General features: G+C 46.2%; 1 protein-coding gene across 3 annotated transcripts in view; it reads left to right on the forward strand.

Moving 5' to 3' along the window:
• The window catches only part of DGKG (diacylglycerol kinase gamma), a 226,646-nt gene that overhangs the window by 189,494 nt on the left and 16,418 nt on the right, over nt 1-20,734 (forward strand). For all 3 annotated transcript variants that reach the window (XM_055408681.2, XM_055408698.2, XM_055408690.2), the window contains one exon: nt 18,981-19,101. In XM_055408681.2, the coding sequence (XP_055264656.1) occupies nt 18,981-19,101 (121 nt within the window). The remainder of the gene's footprint in view (nt 1-18,980; nt 19,102-20,734) is intronic.

Below are 20,734 nucleotides of genomic sequence, written 5' to 3' on the forward strand. Positions count from 1 at the left end.
CCTGTTCTTTAGATGAGGACATGAGCTGATCAGAGCAGAGGCTGAGGAGGGAGTCTTGGCTTCTTAGCTTTGCAGAGAACCAACCAACAGTGAGCTCTCTTAAAGGTCCATAGTCTCCTTGAAGATGAGATGTTAATGAGGAAAAGCTAAAGAGTTGACCCATTTTAGCGGAAAAGCATTGGCCTGGTAGTCCAGAATTCTGGGTTCCTGTCCAGTCTCTGCCTCTCACTAGTGTGTGACGTTGGGCAAGTTCACTCACCTTCTTGGGCTTCAGTTTTCATTATCTGTAAAAGAGGCAAATCTGACAGTTGTACAGGTTCCCATAGCACACAGGTTCCTTACAGAGCTGCAGAATTATGGCATGGCCAGCTTTTGGTCTAATGGATTCCTTGAACAGAATTATATGGCAGGTTTCTCTTTTCAGTGTATTTTGTCTCACACCTTACAGGCCAGTGGCTGAGAAGGTAGGGATCTCTCTCTCTCTGCACGTTCATCATTTGTTGGGATTTGTTACTCTTTGGCAGTTTTACTGGGCTTGAGGGTCAGGGAGGAGACCGGAGAAATTAGTGGGAGGGAAGGGGTTTATCATAGGAAATGTTAAGAGAAATGACAACAGAAAAGGTTACTGTCAATCTTATCATGGGTCAGTGTTTCTTCTAGGAAAAACAATCCAAAAAAGATCAATCAGTATTAACATGGGGACTTTCCTGGTGGTCCGGTGGTTAAGATTCTGTGTTTCTAGTGCAGGGGTTTCATGTTTGATCCCTGGTCGAGGAACTAAGATCACACATGCCCCCCAAAAAAATGTTTTTTAATTAAAAAAAAAAAAAAGGTTAGCATGGAATGAGTTCTATACAACCACTGGCTGATTAGAAAGCAAGAAGTGGTCCTGGAAAAAGCACCAAGCTTGAAGTTGAATGACCTGGGTTTAAATTTAGGCTTTATACTTTATAATCTTATAAACCTTGGAAAGTCACCCAACCTTTCTGAGTGTCCGCTTCCTCATCTGTAAAATTGGCGTAATAATATCTAGCTTGTTATCATGATGGATGTCAGAGTACCTGGAACATAGTATAACCTCAAGCTGTAAGAAAATTTTCTCCTCACCTTTAATGCTGTTTTATATTGGTGCTAATAGCCAAATTTCTGATTTTGAAGTTCTTAGCTCTAGCCTTGCCGCCTACCCACACTGTCACTAAGAAACAGTAGAGATCCTGCCAAACTCCAGCCACCCCTTTGCCCTAGCACATTAAACTCATACCATCAATTGTACCTACTGCCTGTTTTCTAGACCTTTCAAGGATGGAGGCTAGATGATTTTAATTTTTGTATCCCCAGTGCCTAACCCAATAGAGTTAGTCAAAAGAAAAAAGAATAGTTGTTGGATAATTGAGCAGTCAACAGCATTCATCCTTTTTAGTTTTTGTAATACCAATAAGAATAGTGACAGTTAGTATTTTGTAGTTAGTTTTGCATATATGGACTTAATCTAGTCCTAACCAGAAACCCATGAGTAAGGGTATACCCACTCCCCACCATGTCACTATTTCATAGTAGGGAAAAACAGAGGCCCAGAGAAGTGGCAGGATTTACACAATTTATGTCCAGTGGTTGCAGCAGAACCAAGTCCATGATTCCTGGCCTGGCCCCAAGTGGTTAGTGTCCACCTGGAACATTATTTGAGAACCTACTATGTATACTGCACAAGCCAGACACTCAGGCAACAGGAAGTATTTATGATCCAGTCCGAGCAAACACTTGGTTGAAATTCTGCTTCTCCTGCAAGACCTACCCCAAGGGCCATCTGCTTCCTGGAGCCTATAGTAGCACCTCTGGAACTGAATCTGGCCTCTGAATTCCTAGAGCACTTAATTTTGCCTTCTGTCTTGACAGTACACTGGTTATGGGTGGCCTTTTCCCATAGACATGTGTACCTCATCGTATCTTTCTTTTGCCAGTACCTGGAAAATAGAGAGCATGTGTTCTTCACCTTTGTGTCCCCTTCAAAGACTAACATCCTACCTGGCCCATTTCTATAGAAATGCTTGTCAGAAGGAGGAAGAGAGAGAGAAAGGCATCTTGCCTTTGGTCTGTGAGCACAGTGGGCAGTAGATTCTGGAGCTGGACAGGAACAGACCCTCAGTGAAAAATGTTGGAGAAAAAAAACGTCTTATAAACTGTTCAGTGCAAGTATTTGTGAAACTGAGAATTTCATTTTATGAAACCATTAGAAACTCACTTCAAAAGTAAGATAGGCCTGAAAAAGTGAAAGTGAAGTCGCTCAGTCGTGTCCGACTCTTTGCAACCCCATGGTCTGTAGCCCACCAGGCTCCTCCGTCCATGGGGTTTTCCAGGCAAGAGTACTGGAGTGGGGTGCCATTGCCTTCTCCAGGGGATCTTCCCGACCCATAACGTAGAGGACTTATAGCTGAGAGTCAGTGTAGAGTAAGAGCCTAACCATTTAACTAGAAGTTGAAAGACCCAGGCCTCACCACCACCAGCCATGTGACGTTGGTTGAGCCTCTCCAAGCCTCCATGTCAACCCTTGCAAAATGGAACCTGTTATAATCTCTCTCCCTCAGCATAGCCACCTTGTTTTGAGGGTTAAATGAGATCATCCACTTAGAACACTTATCAGAATGCCTGGAACATGGTAAGCCCTTGATCAATAGTGATCAGAAGAATTAAGTGATAAGTATTTAGTATGTAAGAAAATGACCAAATTTAGAATTTCACTCCTTGATCTCTGCTTCAGGAATTTAGTCTAGAGCAACCCATAACTCTAACAAGGGTTACTTGTTGGCACTGTGCCTAATGTGTTTAGGCTGTTGCTGCCAGTGTGGGGGTTCCACCTGAGCAAGCTGTCTGCTGAAGCAAGGTAAGGGGACCAGCGCCAAATCTTGAAGCACCAAGGGTGTGCACGGCACAGGATTATATCAGTCCTTATCAGGCTAGAGGCTAGGGAGTAAAGCCCTGGAAGCTCTGCCACTGTTTCTCTCTGGTACCACCCTGGATGTGAATGCAGAGACTTCCTACACATGTTCTTAGACTCTCCTCTGAGCTTCATATCTGTCCCCATCCAGCCTTCAGTCTGGAGCCAGTAGCAGCCTTGAAGCTATGTCAACCACAGCTGGCCCCTCTGGTTATTCGATATTAAGGTCACCTTCCCATAAGTGATCTCTTAGTCAGTCCCATTTAAACTGCCACCAGAGTGTCCTAGACGAGTTTCTAAGCAGTGAGGGCATAAATCTGCCCAGAGTCTCATTAGGTAATAATTTTTGCAATTCCTGGTAAAGACAGGGAGACAGACACCGTTGGTAGGATATATAGTTTGAGTCAGTTTCCGAGCAGAGGGGACAGGCTTTCTGTAATTTATTCAACACACACCTACGAAGCACTGACCAAGTGCCAGGCACAGTGATGAGCAAAACCAGGCCTAACGCCTGTAGCCATTAGGGAGTGCGGGAGCCAGGCCTCAGTAAAGCAGTGCCACTGATAGGCACATAATTAGAATCTGTCACAAGTGCTAAGAAGGAGTATCATGGCTACCCGGTACCCCAGTCAGCCAGCCGGGTGTGGCCACAGATATGCCTCACTAGCCTGGTACTCAAACCAACTAGCAGACACTCACACAGGCAGACTCCTGTCTAAAGCGTATAGTCATCAAATGTGCCGCCCAGACGCCCGGGTCTTGCCTGGGAAGAGGAAAACCTGCTGCCTCACAGTCAGTTGACACCACTGTGCAGGCACAGGTAATTCAGTCTGCCCATGCACTGTGCCTGCATAGATCTTCACTAGTTGTATGGGTTATACCCTAAATCCCAAAACAAGGGAAAAGGACCCCAACTAGACATCATAGATCCACCATCCCAGGTGGAGAGCCACAGTTCAGTGAGACAACAGGATAATCATGAGCACATGAGTTCATTGCTTCTCGGGGCCCTCCTCACTTGTATGGAACCAGAACAGAAAGTGGCCAGTTGGGTTCAAGAGCTGTCCAGGGCTGTAGGTTCCCAATTTTCCTATTTGGTGGAGACCTGACCAGAAAAACAGTCATAGTGAGCAATCACCAGCCTCTTACTGCTCATGCAAGTTGAAAAATAGAAATGTTCCTAAAAAGCATGCATTTTGCAGAGGTCTCTCTTGCCAAGGTCTCACCTCAGGGCTGAGACAGAGCAAGGAGAGTGATACCCCCTAGCCCCGCAAGAGCCTGGGGATATTTAGATGTGCACTGGGATGTCCCTCAGTGCTGGGAAGTAACCATGGCAACATACTAGTCATTCCTTGCGACAGTGGCAGGCCTACAGAGTGACCCTGCTCTGCTTTCCACAGCAAATCAGCTTTGTCACTCAGTCCTTCAGGCACCCACATTGGAATCAACAAATCCCAAGGCATTCTCTTTCCCCTCTTTACACAGCCTCCCTCCTCTCCTGTAGCCCACTACCCACCCCCACGCTCCCTGCCTTGTTGATAGGTAGGGACCCAGAATCAAGCATTTCCCCTATGGTGGCTAGTGAAACTGTCCTCTAAGTATTAACTCAGATGGTGTCTCTCCCAATCAACTGTGAGCTCACAGTTCTAGATGTCATAGTTCCTTCTAGATGCCTATGCCTGGCATGGTCTCTGAGACCTCGAGAGAGCTCATTAACATTGGTTGACCAGCAGCTCCCAGGGTCAGGAGCACCTGGAGTGATAAAACAGGGAATTGTGTTTGACAGGATGGAACGTGTGTGTGTGTGATGCTCGTGAGCAGTGTTCCAGGGCCCCTGTGCTGGCGTCAGCCTGTACATGAGGCCAGGAGGTCCTCTCGCATCCTTACTGGTCCTTTCTCTTAGCACCTGTGTATTCCCAGCTGCCTCTATGTTGCGCAGTCCCTCTGCTCCTGTCAAGGCTGCCTGCTGGACTCTGCGGGTTATCCAGGTGTGTTTTCACAGCTTCCAAATAAAAGCTGCACAACCTGATTCCCAGATGCCCGTAGAAGCTCTAATGTTTCCTATATAGTATTGAAATCCCAGAATCACAGGTCTCTTTAGAAATTTAGAGGTCCTTTCCTCTAGATAAGGAGAGTGAGAACGAGCAAGGTGAAGTGGCTGACTTAACCAAACCTGGACTGAAATGCCGGTCTTTTAGTTCACACAGGCCTGCACTAGAGTGGAGGCTGGCAAATTCCATTCGCCTGCGTGTTGTCTATGACCACTTTCACGCTAAGTGGTTAGAGGAAAGCAGTTGTACCTGAGAGGGTATGGCCTGCAAGGCCTAACTATTTTAATAGTTACTGTGTGGTCCTTTATAGGAGGAATTTGCCCAGTCCTGCACTAGGACCTCATGTGGTCCACAGCCAGGATCAAAGGCATCACCTGAGTGTCAGAATATAGGCCAGACCTCCCGAAGCCAAACCTGCCTGTCAGTAAGATCCCCTGGTGGTGTATGCTTGCTCCAGATTGAGAAGTAGTGCACTGGTGGGCCTGGCTGCCCCTGCTGAGAATGCCAAGAAGAAATTTCCAGATTAGAAAAATGAGGCCTAGGGAGGTTAATTGACCCATCCAGGGTGATACAAGTTGGTGGACCTGGGACTAGAGCCCAAGTTCTAGTCTTTCAAACATGGAATTGCTTCTACACACACCAGAGAACCCATCCCATCCTCCCCATTTCTGCCTGTCCCTGACCCAACTCGCATTTACTAGAAATTCAAGTGAAGCAATTCCTCATTCTTTCCCAGCTGACTTGTGAATCAAGAGAACTCTGCCTCCAGCTGTGTCTCCTCCCACCCACTCCCTGCCAAGACTGGGAGGGACAGGGGAGGCAGAATTGGGCCTCCAGAGGCTGTTCCCCTTCTGCAGAGGGAAACTTGCTCACACAGGTTCAAGTTGGAGTTAAACTCCAACTGAATTCCTGCCTTTGGAGATTTGCGGCTCAAAATAGAACGAAAGAACCTTTCATTTTTCACTTGCAGAAGAAACTTCTAGACCGGCTCTCTGGCAGGCCTAGACATCATAGATTTTTCCCTCTTCTGCTTGCCCCATCTTGACCCACATACCAGCTCCTGTTCCCCTGTAGCAGCTTTAATACCTGGCACCTCCTAAGTCCCAACCCACAGCAAGACTCCATGCTGGCCACACACTTTGCATAACCTGCGCTTCTTGATCTATGTCTAAGGCATGTGAGAAGTGCCTTATCTTCTTAATTAATCAATAAATATGTATTGGGCTGTTATTTACTGAGTACATATTTATGGGCCAAGCTGTTGCCTATTTAATTTCTTAATCCATTTTATGGCTGAGGCTAATGAGGTTAAGTGACTGTCCCAAGAATGAAGACAATACCCAATAGAACCAGATGCCAACCTGCCTTCCAGTACTGAATGTTCCAGATGCCTTAGAGGGTGTCAGCCCGATGACGTGGACCTGACCTTCAGTACTTTCCTAATGTAAAAAATATATGTAGAACCATCAAGTTTCCACTGGCATGATAGGCTGAAACAGTAGCATTGGAGTGGGGATGGGTAAGAATAGGAGGAGTGATGCCTTTGATCCTGGCTGTGGACCACATGAGGTCCCACTGCAGGGCTGGGCAAACCACAGCTGGAGGGCCAGACCCAGCACTGTGCCAGGGACCTTGGAGGCGATCAATAAATATTTGATGTAGGACTGAATGAATGAACGAAAGAATGAACAAGGTAGAATGTATATGTGCCAATACTTGAAGCTGGAATGGATTTGAAAAGATGGAATGAGAGAAGAGGCACATGGGCTAGGGCATTAGCACCTAGAAATAGCAAAGGGAAGACTGGTAAAGGCCTTTGAGGAATGTGCCCTTGAGTATGTGATCCTTTGATGAACAGGAAGAGATGAAGCATTCTAAGCCAGGAGCAATAGGATGAGAGCATCACACAGTAGGTATTGGAAGAAAGGGAAAGGAACTGGCAGCAAGAGGCCAGTTAGGAGGCTGGTGCAGAGCACAGGCTCACAGGTCTAAGGCCTTGAATGAGAGTCAGTGGCACAAGAGGAAAAATGGAAGAAAGTCAACAGGAGTTGGGAGACAAACGAAGGGATCACTACCCAACAGAGTCCCAGCTTCTTCTGCCCACAAGCTCAGCCTTCTCCTGTCTGCCTCCACTTCAGAGCCCTTCCTATTCCCAGTGGCTGCTCTTGGTAGAATGGATGTCTTAAGCAGGGCCCTGTGTCTTCCACCTGCAGCCAGCACCCAATTCTTCCCATTTTCAGGACAGTTCATCCAACATTTGTTAAGTACCTACTTGAAATTAGCACTTAATGCTACTAGAAATATTTTGCATTCATCATCTCATTTTCATCCCTTACAGCACTCCTGAGAGACACTTTATAATTAGAAAAATGAGGTCCAGGGAGATTAGTTGACCTGTCCAAGGCCACACTAATTGGTCAATCTGGGACTAGAGCCACGTCCAAGTATACCAAACCTGGCATTCTTTCCTTCCGTTCCACAATACCCTCTGCCACCACCCGCATTTCTGGTTGGTCTTGACCCAGCAACCAGAGAGTCACAACTCTCCTCTCGCGTTGCCCTTCTGGGTACGTGTGTCCCTCTGAGCTGTGACTGGTTCAGCAGGTGTCGTTCTCTGTAATGTACTTTGTGTGTGTCATGCCTCGGGCTTGAGTTGAACTGGAAAATCTAACCACTGACTGATTTATTCTATTACAGACACTGCATGTGGAGTTGAAGCTTCTCGAGCTCAGTAGGCATAGTATTGCCAGGTCACACACCAATCAGGGTTTCAGCTTCGGCATTCCGTTCAACAAGACTGTGTTGCCAAGACATCCCCCCTGAGAGCAGCCAGGGAGAGGCTTACCCCACTACACGCCCCCTTCCCTGCCCTCAGACACTCCAACCTGCCAAGACATTTGGTCTCTGCTTTGCATTCTTTATTTAGAAGCTTGTTTTTTATGTCAGACAGGCCTTGGTTTGAATTCCAGCTTTACCATATGCCAGCTCTGTGACATTAGGCGAGTTTTTCAACCTCTCTGAGCCTCAAGATTTTTTTTTTTATGTTGGGATAATAGTTTCTACCCAACAGAGTTTCCACAAGGATTAAAAACAGTAACGTTTATAAAGCTCAAGGCCTGCTTTAGAGTCTGTACCCAGTACTGCTCCTTTTCTTCCTGTTGTCATTGGAAGCACCGGCTCAAGATTTCTGTAGTTCCACCGCCTCCCAAACCTTAAAAGACATTCTCACTCTTGGTCTTTCTTGGCGCCATGATGATGTCAGACCCTCACCTCAGAGCCACCTGGGGAGACCCTTTCTTCTGAAGAAATCTCCCACCACACAACTCCACCAGCACTCTGCCCTCCCCTTCTGAAGCACCTGCCCTGAGGCATGGAGGGGAGAAGGAACCCCCTCCCCCAATGTACAGAGCCTTCATCAGAGCCCAGCCAAACCCGCGAAGGGAACGCCCTGTCCCTCCCTCCCCGCCCCACCGCACAAACAGGCTTTTAGGAACCAGTGACAAAGGCCATTGTGAGTCCACACTCACTCTTCCTCTTGTCTCCGTGTAGAGCTGCACAGAATGTTCTGTCTTCTGCACAGTGTGAGAAATGGCAAGGCCTGCTGCCAGCCTGCTCTTGACCCAGCTGAGCAGAAACCCCAGCCTCCACCTTTGTTAGAAGAGCTCAAACTAACACTCAGGATAGAATGTCCTTGCCCCTGATCAAGGGAACAGAGGCCCAGAGGAGAAAAGTGACTGGCCCAAGGTCACACAACTAGACAGCCAGAGCAGAGGCAGAAACCCAGCCCTGCCTGCGGGGCCGACACATCTTCTCTCCCTTCCACCTTGCAGCCCTTCTGCTCCTTGGAAAGCAGTGGCTCTGGGAGGCTTTCCCTCCCATTTCCATCTGGGTTATCCACAGTCCCAGACCATTCAATGCCCTCTGGCCACTTTTACGCCCTGATGGTGCTTTACAGACCGCTGGGAGTGGAAGACACCTGCCAGCCAGTGTGACAAGGGCATCAAGGAAATGCCCATCAGGAGGGCTGCCTGGCTGGACCAGGCGTGACAGAGCATGACTGAAAGGCTCTGCATCCCATTGCTCAGCCCAGGAACAAGGGACAGTCACCTGGAGCATTGTGAAATTGTATCTCTCTCTCTCACATACACACACACACACACACACACACGTGCACAGGGCAAGGAAAGGTACTAAGAAACTCATTTACAAGTAAAAACCTCCCTGTCTTAAAGTAAAAGAAGTTGAAATGGGGATGCTTCTCTTGCCAGAAGGACAGTCACCCTAAAATCTCAAGGCCACGGTATTTCTGCGCCGCCCTCCCTCAGCACCCTTCTCCTTTTCCTACCCTCCCGCCTCCTTCTCCATCTCTTCTTCCCCCTCCCATCGCCTCCTCTGGCTCCCCTCCTCCCCCTCCAGCTCCTCCTCCTGCAAGGTCTTCTCTGGGTTACATTAATTACCGTCTGCAAAAGGCCACACACTTACTATGTAGCAAAGGCAGTTTCCTGAGGACATCCATTTCTAAAGAAACCTAAAACCACAGTAAAGGGCCCCTGTTTACTGAGGGCCTTCTTCATGCTCTCTGTGCAGGCCCTGGATGGCATCACTTCTAACCCTTACAGCAATCCTGCCAGAGTGTTTATTAGATCTACATTTTCCTGATAAAAAGACTTGGAGGAGCTAAGTGACTTCTCCCAAAGTAACACAACTAGTGAGCGCCAAGTCTGTGTAAAGCCTGTGCTCTGTGCTTCACACTTTGGCCCAGAGGCATGTTCTTCACGCTGGGTTTATAGACGGCCGGGGGTGACATGACTTAGTGTCACTCAGTTGTGTCCGACTCTTATGACTCCATGGACTGTAGCCCGCAAGTCTCGTCTATCCATGGGATTCTCCAGGCAAGAATACCGACGCGGGTTGCCATTTCCATCTCTAGGCCCCTTACCTGTTCCATTTGCCTGCATGGGGCCCCTCTTCCTTTAGGCTGGATCTGACTGAGAATCTGTAGGGAAAGCTCAGGTCACAGATTCCCCTTCAGATAAACTGTGATTGGGATCCCCGAGGCCTGGTGCTGTGAAGGACCACGTGGGAACATGGCAGGTAACTGAGCCTTCTTTACTTACCTTTGCATGCCCAGGGAAGCCCCGAAGCCCCCTCCATCTCCGTCTCCCCACCCCCAGCCCATTTTCAGGCTGCCATGCTTCAAAGCCAGCTTTGAAGCTCTCTCGCTGGAAGCAGCCTTTCATCTTCACAGACCAGACCCAGTGGGCAGCTTAGGTGGGCTGATCCGTGCCCAACTGTGGGGCTCAGTGTTCCTGAGCTTCCTAGGGTGTGTGGCCTATCTCCATGGAAATTCGGTAGCAGGAGGGGAGCCCAAGGTAACACCTGACACAGTCTTGCCAGCTACCCCCACCTAGACAGTGGGGGCTGAACCGCAAGGCAGGGCAGGGTTGCACCCCTTCTTTCCGGCAAATGGAATAGATAAGAGTGAGAAGATGGCATGCCCTCCCTCCCCGTGCACATTCTCAGTAACCGAGTGATAAGGGACATTGCTAGTCGCTGTTTGACTGCACACCTTCACATTCTTTCTTTCTCTAGTCTTCAAAATAACCCACGATACAGGTTTTATTACTGTCCCTCTTATGGGCAGGGACATTGTGGGGGTAATTTTGTTCATATGTTGAAGCCCTAATTCCCAGTACCCTGGAACGTGGTTGTATTTGGAGATAATTTAAAGAGGTGATTCAGTTTAAATGGGCAGTTAGGGCCCTACTCCCATCTGATTGGTGTCCTTATAAGAAGAGGACATTTGGGCACAAAGAGAGGCCCTGAGGGTACACAGAGGAAGGGCCATGTGAAGAGGCAGCCGGGGGTGGGGGCTGGCCATCTGCAAATCAAGGACAGGGGCTGCAGAAGAAGCCAGCCTTACAAGGTGTAACTTGACCTTGACCTTCCAGCCTCCAGAACCATGAAAGAATAGACGTGTGTTGTTTAAGCCATTCAGCCTGTGGCACCCCAAGTGAAAGAATAGACTCCAAAAACAAACACCCTACCCTGTATGGACACAGCCATCAAGCTATTGGCCGCGAACTCAAGAACTTGTGAGGAGTGTCTCAGCCTTCTTCCTTTATCCTGTGACTCCATATTTGTCTGTCAGAGGCCACGTATGTAGCAGTGACACATTTCTGCATTTTGACTTAATCGACACACAGACCTGTCAGTCAGAGCTTCAGATCAGCATTAGCTGACGAATGTTACCCACTGAATTGATCCGTGTCCATCCTTACTTTGGGCTGGAATCCTAACACCTCAGTCCACCTGTGCTGCTGTAACCTACATAAGGGGTCAGGGCCCACAAGTCTTATTCCATCACACAGCCACCATAGGGTATGGGCAGCCTTCCTCACCACTGGGATGCGATGTTTCAGAAATTCTCTGGGTGCCATCACATACTCAGAGTTTCAGCACCTCCATTGAGGATTGCTTAATTCCCAGGGTGATCCATGGCAGTCCTCAGACCTTTGTGCTGATGGAAGGGCGAAGTGGGTTGGCAGTGGGATTGACAGTAGCAAGGCATCCTGCTAAGCCTTGCTAGATCTCCCATGCTTCTCCAGGGCCCCACAAGCAAGGAACCCAAATCATGACACCCACGTATCCCTCACATCTTAAAGGACTAAATTTTCATTAGTGTGAACCAGCAGCCAAGATGAGAATGAACATAAAAATTATTCATTAAAGAAGAGAGGTGAAACCAGACTGGGTCATCACTGTATGCAGATTAAATGGGCTGATGCATGGAGAGCATGTTACCCAGTTTCCATCGAGGCAAGTTGTTTTATCATTATTACTAATCATCATCTTTTTCCTCTTTCAAGCTAAACCTGTCAAAGTCTTTGGCACCAAAGCATGTCGCTTATTCAGTTTATTTAACAAGCATATTTAGATGGGGCCTTCTGTATGCCGAGACCTGGGCTGGCTGCTCAGGATTCAAACATAAAAGAATATTATCTCCCAGCCTTCATCTCTCAGTGGGCTTGGGAGAGTGATGTGTGCAGAGACAGCTGTCGTTGGGTGAGATCCACTGAGCACAGGCAAGAGGAAAAGGCACGCTGCCTGCGGCAACACAGGAGGGTGAGTGTGAGTTCTCCAGGCAGAGGCATTCCTGTACTGGGAACGGGGACAGGTAGTGAGTGGCCTCGCACGCCTCACTGAGAACTACGACGTTGTCCCTTGGGCTTCCGGAGAGTTTGAAGAAGGAAGACATGCCTCTTAAATATGAGCACTCTGCTAGCCTCTGCCTGTCAGTACTGAGCTCCAGCCCCTCCTCCCACCTGCGGGCAGGTCTCAAGATAGAAAAGCAAACTGGGACTGTTGAGATCAAAGAAGCGGGAAAAGGAGCAGTCAGGGAAGAGTTTAAAGGAGGAAAAACAGCTGGAGTAGGACTCCCAGTTCATCTAAAGCTCAGCTGGAATTAGGGCATTTGTGTGGACGTGTGAAACCGTGAGGAACCCTGCAGGTTGTTAACTGTGTTTACCCTGATGAGGATGATGGTATGGACTCCTGTACACAGCTCTGAGGTAGACGGAGTTGGGAATTGGCAGGGTGAATGTGACATAAAGGAATGCAAAATTGACAATATTTTTGGAGCCCACTCTGTGCCAGGCGCTTTCACATTCACCCCTGCCGTTGAATCTCATAACCACTCTTTGAGGTCAGTATTATTATTCCTAACTTCTCTTTTGCAGAGTGAGGAAGCTGTGGATCAAAGCAGTCAGGAAGTAACTTGTTTACATTTTTCTTCACGCCAACTCCTGTGTATGTTTGGGGCAGTTTTATTGCCTGAGGCTCAAGTTCTCCAACTTGAGTGTGCCTCAGACTCTTCCAGAGGGCTTGTTAGAACACAGGCCGCCCAGCCCAGCCCCTTGAGTTTCAGTCGGTCTGGGTGAGGCCTGAGGATTTCCGCTTCTAACAAGTTTCCAGGTGAGGCTGGTGCTGCTGCTCTGCCTCCCCTGGAAACAACCACACTCAGAATCACTGGCCCATGGGAATGATCTACCCAGTAACCTGGCCCAGGCGTTCCCAAACTGTTTGCATTTTGGAATCACCTGAGGATCTTTAAAAGGAAATACTGATGCCTGGCTCCAGGCTCACACTTTATTTTTCATTGAAGTTTAGTTGATTCACCATGTTTCAGGTATACAGCAAAGTGATTCAGTTATTCATTTTATATATATATATTTTTTTTTTTCAGATTCTTTTCCATTAGAGGTTATTACAAGATAGTGAATATAGTTCCCTGTGCTATACAGCAGGAGGTCCACACGTTTTGATTTAACTGGTATTGGGGCAACCTAGGCATCATTATTTTTAAATACCACCACCACCCCCCACCCCCAGGTAATTCTCACATGCAGCAAAATTGAGGAGCCACTGACCTAGCCTGTTTTCTCCTTGACTCTGATCTCCATCAAAACCCTCCCTCTCAGTGGCCACCACTGGGGCCACCGGCGGAATGTGTCAGACTAGCGCCACTGGCAACGCGTCCTCCCAGCCGTCTTAGAACACCTGCCCCTGGAACCCATCCAGCCTCTTACTTGCCTTTTCCCTTTTTGCCTAGTCCATCGTCTCCTTTTCTGTTCAACATAAATCTAATTACTGCAGCCATCTCTTGCCCACAGCAATACAGCAAGCACCCTGTTCTTCCTTTGACCATATATATCTACCTGGGAAAATCTGAGGAGGAGTATCTAAATCTGACTGCAGGCATGGAAGTCCAGGAGGCTTCTTGAAGTTGATGGCACTCGAGCCAAGTTTGGATGGGCAAGTAAAAATGAAAGAGGGTGTTTCAAGCAGGGATACAGCAGAGGTAGAAGCATAGAAGAGAGGGAAAGAGTAAGGTTTATGGGGGAGCTTCATGTTGTGTGTCTGGAGCAGGAACTTGCCCTATGATGTCAGGAAAACACTGCAGAGGCAGCCTTTTGCCAGATGGGGGTGGGTCTTGGGCATCAAGTAAGGAAACTTATATCTTTCCAAATATAAATGGCAATTGATAGGCATTTTAAAATGACTTTTAAATTGAAATAGTAATACACACTTAGAAAATGCAGAATAACTGGGAAAGCATCAAGTTGAAAATAATCACTTTTAATCTAATGACCCAGAACTCACAACTGTTAAGATTTTAGGGGAATTTGTTTTCTTCTATGCACGTTCTTATATAGTTGAGAACATGCTATAAAAGTTTACGTTCTGCCTTCACACTTAAAATTATATACATATTTAGTGTTATTTAAATCTGTAAACATTATAATAGTGTAAAGTTCTATAGTACGATACCATATAATTTACCATTTTCATAAACGTAGAAATGGGAATGGGAGAAGTTTCACTATAATAAATGATGCCACAATATTCGTATCTGTATGAACTTAGGTTTTGCAATGTTCTTGTGATCAATATCAAGAAAGAAATGAATCAACTGTATGAAAGTTTTAGACTCATTACCAAACTTCTAAAAACTTTTCTTCCAGTTTACACTCTGATCATAGGTGTCAAAGAAAGCACATTTCATCTTCCCTTTCCAGCTCCCGGTATCATGGCTGGTGCCCCTGAAGAGTTTTTGCCATGGGTGTGACATAAGCAGCTGTGCATTTATAAAATCCTATACTGAAGGCTGAATCAGATGGACCAGGTTGGAACAACTGTGGCTGCCCATGCTGTTCCATCTTTGCTTCCCACTTTTTCCTAATCCCGTGTTCCCATTCTTCATCTTTATTCTTTCTTGGAGAGCATATAGTAAGTGTTTGCTTCACACAGAGCCGGGCATAATGCTTTGTTACCAAGAAAAGTGCTAAAAGACCTAGCTGTATGGGTGCAACAAGTTGGTGCCCAGCCCAGAGACCCTCTTTTGATAGTTTTATAGAAAACAAATCTCTAAATAGTAATTCTAATTAGGTAGAAATACCTTTTTATATTTTCTAGTGACACTGCCAAGTGAGTTTATTGATAAATTAGTTTCCTTGTGCATTCAATGACTATCCAGTCCTATGCGTAATCATCCCTGTCCCTGAAATGTCCTTCTTTCTTCTTAACCCAGCAAATTATCTTGACATTCATCCTTCAAGACCTTCCTTAAAGTCTGTGGCACCTTCCTTCCATACCTTGCCCAGAATCAGTTACTCAGGCATCCTTCTTCCTGAGGTTTACTCACAACATTTTTTATACCTAACACTTTCTCCCTCTTGGCTAAGAGTCCTTGAAGAGTAGAACATTTTGTATTCCCAGTTCTTAACACAGTGTCTGGCACATGGTTGTCACTCAGTAACCGTAGAATGCGTGAATTAATGCATTCCTGTTTTACTAAGGTACACGGACATTCCATCTTAAATACTGTAGATGTTCTACATATTGTAGAAACAATATGGAGATGATATGAATTGCCAAAAACCACTCTCTGAATCATTCGTACCTGAGGTAGAAAAGGGGGCTTGCCAGTTAGCTCAGTTGGTAAAGAATCTGCCTGCAATGCTGGAGACCCCGGTTCGATTCCTGGGATGGGAAGTTCCCCTGGAGAAGGGATCAGCTACCCACTCCAATATTCTTGGACTTCCCTGGTGGCTCAGATGGTAAAGAATCCACCTGCAATGTGGGAGACCCAGGTTCGATCCCTGGGCTAGGAAGAACCCCTGGAGGAGCTCACAGCAACCCTCTCCAGTATTCTTGCCTGGAGAATCCCCATGGACAGAGGAGTCTGGTGGGCTACAGTCCATGGGGTCTCAAAGAGTAGGATTTGACTGAGCAACTAAGCACAGCACAGCAAGGTAAAACAGACACCTGGTATAGCAGATGTCCTAATTCTGGATTCTATGTTCTGAACATTAAACGTTCTGTGTACCTGGTCATTGACTTGTAACTCTGTTTCTATTTCATTTTTAACTCCAGATTTAGTTTCTGCATAAGTATCTGTGTGCTAAAGGAAGTACAGGGAATTTAGTGATGCCAGAATTTCCCAAAATGTGTTCCAAAGAAAACGACCATAGATACCTACAGAACTGTTTATAGGTGTCACACAAAAGAAGAGTCTCGTGGTCCAGCAGGTTTGCGAAGCAGAGTTAAATATATTTCTTTACTTCAGAACTTCCTGGTAGCCATTTTAAGTTGAAAGATCAGTCAGGCAATGACAGAGAAACAGCAGAGCAGTCAGTCTTCCCGCAGTAGCAGACAGGAGTCATCCAAGCCTCTTCATGCCAGGAAAGATTCAGAGTCAAAGGCAGAGTGGCAAAAAGTATAACGAGATCCTTGCCCATTCTCCTACACCTATCCCCCCTCCACTCCCAAGTCCCACCTCTTTGTAAACCCCCTGTCCCCCACCCACCCACCCACCCACCACACTGATGAGATCAGCCTGTATTACATCTCTTCTAGAGCCAGGAAGCAAGGTAATGTGTGGGAAGTGATAGCTGCAAGGTAATGTGTGGGAAGTGATAACAACTTTTCGAGTTAAAGCCATTCAACAGGAAAATTTGTTCAAAGACCAAGACATTGTAAAAGCTGAAACACTTGAGTCTATTAAGTCCCCTGCTTCTTAGAACATTTTGTTACCAGGGAATGTTTCAAGGAGGGAAAACACTGAACTATCACAGCACTGTCAGACACCAAAGCCTGGTACAGAGGGCAACATTTTAAAAGACATCTGTCTCTCTGCCAACAGAGAAACTTCTGCCTCTCTTTTCTCCTTTTTCCTACCCCAGTACAACTCCCCCACCCTACTCACCCCTTAACACTCTCTCCTCCCTCCTCCCCCTCCGCCTTCTCCTCCTCCTTCTCTCATTCACAACCCTTACTGATATCACAGACACTGTAAAATGACACAGTAAGCTGAACTGTCCAATGGTTATTCAACACTCTTGGGTAAGAAGGGAATTAATTAAGTGACTAGAGGCTTAGACATTCACTGTTTATTGGCTCTAAACTCCTTAAAAGAGCCTGGAGCATTCTCCTAAACAAACTTTGCCCTTTTGTGGCTTCTTGTTAAAGTCCAAATGAGACGGAGGGTTTAAGGAGACTGTATCTTTTCACACATGTGAAAAAAAGGAGTACCAGAGAAGAAAACTGGGAGTGTCAGTGTGTGTAAAGGAGGAAACCTATGTGCCATCACAAAGAGACTAACAGTTTGTGTATCTGTTGGCAGCTGATGTTCATCAGTGATCATCAGTAGGTTAGCAAACTTTAGCAATATTTACACATTTGTGGGCAGCCCAATAGTTTAACTGTCTTCGTTAGAGGAATATCCATAAAGTCAAATACAGGATTTCATTAACTTTGGGAAAGATATATTTAGCTCCTTCCGCTCAAGCTTCCATTCTAACAGAACATTTTTCCTATGATCTGTTTATAATTTTAAATTTATATACATGACTATTTGTATATATGTCTTCCCTCCCATAATAGATCCTACACCTCTTAACAAGCTGAGTTTCAAAGCTAGAAAAGTGTCCTGCACACAATTTGTATTCAATAAAAATTGGTAGAATGAAATGAATGCAAAAAAGAAGTATATTTGTCAAGAGAATGTTCTTTAAACAATAGTCTTCTAAACAAGAAAGACAAACCCAAATATATCCTTGCCAGTCTTAATAAACACTATCGTGTTATACCAGGGGACACCTTAGAAGATGGGCTTCCCCAGTGGCTCAGCGGTAAGGAATCCGCCTATAATGCAGGAGACACAGGAGATGTGGGTTTGATCCCTGGGTGGAGAAGATTCCCTGGAGGAGGGCATGGCAACCCACTGCAGCATTCTTGCCTGGAGAATCCCATATACAGAGGAGCCTGGTGAGCTACAGTCCAGGGGGTCACAAAGTGTCAGACATAACTTAAGCAACTGAGCATGAGTACCTTAGGAGACAGAAGCCACCTGTCAAAGAAGCAAAACATTGACATAGAACAGTTTTCTACTTTGTGAATATTAATAGGATGTTAGTGATTAGCCACAAACTACGTGGTTCATGGGGTCGCAAAGAGTTGGACATGACTGAGTGACTGAACTGAACTGATGAGAGAATTACACTTGCTTTGGTAGGCAAAGGAGGAATGGAAGCTTTTAAAGAATCTACCTTTTTATTTTGCTTCTGTTTTAAGTAAATAAAAGTTGTGTTGTAAAAATGAGTCTTTGGGTCAACATCAAACCTTAATCGTGCCGTTGCTTTCCCCAGAAGTTGGACAGGCACAGTCCAAGTCCCAGGAACTTTGGAAAGAAAGGACCTCTTCTAGGTGCTGAATCAGAAGCAACTGCCACTGTGGGAGGCCATGGACCCTATGCAACTCTGAGCCTGAGACTCATATTTTCTGTCCCTCTTTTTGTACTTTGGACCCAGGATAATCTGGTGTAGGTGAAATATTCTTTTCCTTGGCTCAGATTAGGCACCTGGTGTCCTGAAAGAGGTCACTGACTTCCCCCAAGGATCTCCAAGGAGGTTGGCTCACCACTGGCTTACCGCAGGCCAAATTTGAAGTTAATTAAGCATCAGTCATCATCAGTAGGGCCAAGATGTTATTCAGGCATTCAGGGAAGAGAAACCTGATCCAGCTCTGGATAATGACCTTCATCAGCATTCCTTCCTATCCTAATCCCAAACCAGTGTGTCTTTAGCTGCAAGGTGGGGGGGGGGGGGGTGTATCTCAGAAACAGATGGTTCATCTTTTACATTACTCTGCCTTTGAAGAAACTTCTGGATATGTCACCCTATTCGTTGCATGCATGATCATGCAATCTGGAGCAAAACCTTTTTTCACTGGAACCAGGTTTCTGTTCATGAAAAGGTACATTTATTGACTTCTGGGGAAATGCCCTATTCAGAATGAGGGTAAAAATGCTGTTTGGTGGGAGCTGAAGGATATTGACAGTTCCAGGTTGGCCATCTGGGGACTAGACCTTCTGGCCCAAACCACACTGGGGAACAGAGACATGTGTATGCACTGGTTCTGCTTGTCTCACTCTACAGACCTCAGTGACCAGCTTCTTGAAGTGGTGGGGCTAGAGGGAGCCATGGAAATGGGGCAGATCTACACTGGCCTGAAGAGTGCAGGCAGGAGGCTAGCCCAGTGCTCCTCTGTCTCCATCAGGTATGTTTCCTCATCACCCAGCAGGGTACCCCCCTCCACCACCACATCCCTGAATATTCCTACAGATAACAACTTGAAAGCCCTCTTTAGATTTCAGTGCAGAGAGTGTGGGGGCAGGGTGGGGGTAGAAGTTCAATAACATTTATAAAGAATGTCTTTGGAGACCACTTTCCAAACCAGGTATAACAACCATCCAGGACATCAACTGGAGGGTCCCACCACGACCAGTTTGCTGTTCTCTTTAAATGAATTGATGAAATTCTAGAAATAGGATTGTAAGATGAGGTCCAGAGAACCAGAGATCCAACTCCTTGCCTTCCTTATCTCCACATTGAAATGCTCAGGGCATGCCGGAGGGCAACTTTGACAAAAACCAGACTCTCTGCTCTACTCTGCTCATTCTTGGATAGTGGTCTCAGAAACACTTTTATTAAACAGTCCCATATACCTTTGTGGAGCTAAACTGACACCCGTCATAACTGACAAAGAGGATGACAATTTTTTAGAGTATGGACAACATAGGTCAGCCAATGCAGGCTCCTTACGAGATGGGGTCTAATGGAGGGGATCTTCTGATTTTTGGTTGCTTCTGTTTAATAAATGCAGCTAGTCACAGATTTTTCTCCACATGATTATTTCTGGAGTCCTCATTCCTTTCCATTTCCCATTTAATTTCTATACTGTGTCTTGGGGATCTCCTAGAAGGGACTCCCATGTGCAGGTTTCCCAAAGTTATTTAAACACAGAACCCTTTTACTCCTTATCCTGGGTGAAATGTCCTCAGAGTTCTTTTGGGGAAACTCTGTTCTTAGTGCCACCCTGCATCCTTCATAGAGGTCCCCAGAGCTATTCCCTGATCTATCCCACTAACCCCCTTTCTTCATTCCCTCTGTGTCTCCTGTCCTTTCTATTATTCCCCAGATCTTTGCTTCTCTTTCCTTTTGGGCTATTGTTTTGCTGGGACCCATTTCCCAAGTTAACCTCTTTAATTCCTTTCTCCATGACTCTTAACACCAAGTAGGTCCAGTCTGTTAGAACATCTAAGCCATAATATATGTGGACCAGAGAATTTTTATTCCTGAAGAATTTGGAAAAAAAAATGTGTAAGATAGAGGATATTTTCTGTTTCCAGATAAAAACAGGGGTTGAGTCAGGAGCCCTAGCCCCCTGGGCATTCCCTGCATAATCTCCCACGACCCAAAACCAAAATTCCACTCTTACTTTTTATTATTTGTTTTATTTTAGGTTTATTGGTTTTTGTTATTAAATATCCTCAGGGTCAGTTGGAGAATCATCTACATCAAAACAACTTGCCTCCCTCATTTTATAATTTCAGAAACAGGGCAGATGCCAGACCCAGGTGAAGGCTTTCTGGCCAATGCCTGGCAACTGTTCCTGGCTCGCCCAGACCAGAGACCTCCAGAAAGACCTACCTTTTCTCCATTGTCTCTCACCTTTAATAGTCCATAAGCCAAAGAAGCCTTGACCCAAGCAAGAAAATAAGGCTTTCTCCTCTCCCCTCAGCCTGCCCATGGGGATCACATTCCCAGTGACCCCCCCCCTTCCCCAGCTAAGCCAGGACCACAGTCCATGCAACCATCATGTCTGCTGTTGTTCAGGAGATAAAAGAGGG

Source organism: Moschus berezovskii, chromosome 1 (genome assembly GCF_049115385.1).
Source record: "Moschus berezovskii isolate FMDL1 chromosome 1, NW_MosBer_1.0, whole genome shotgun sequence".
NCBI classification, from domain to species: domain Eukaryota; kingdom Metazoa; phylum Chordata; class Mammalia; order Artiodactyla; family Moschidae; genus Moschus; species Moschus berezovskii.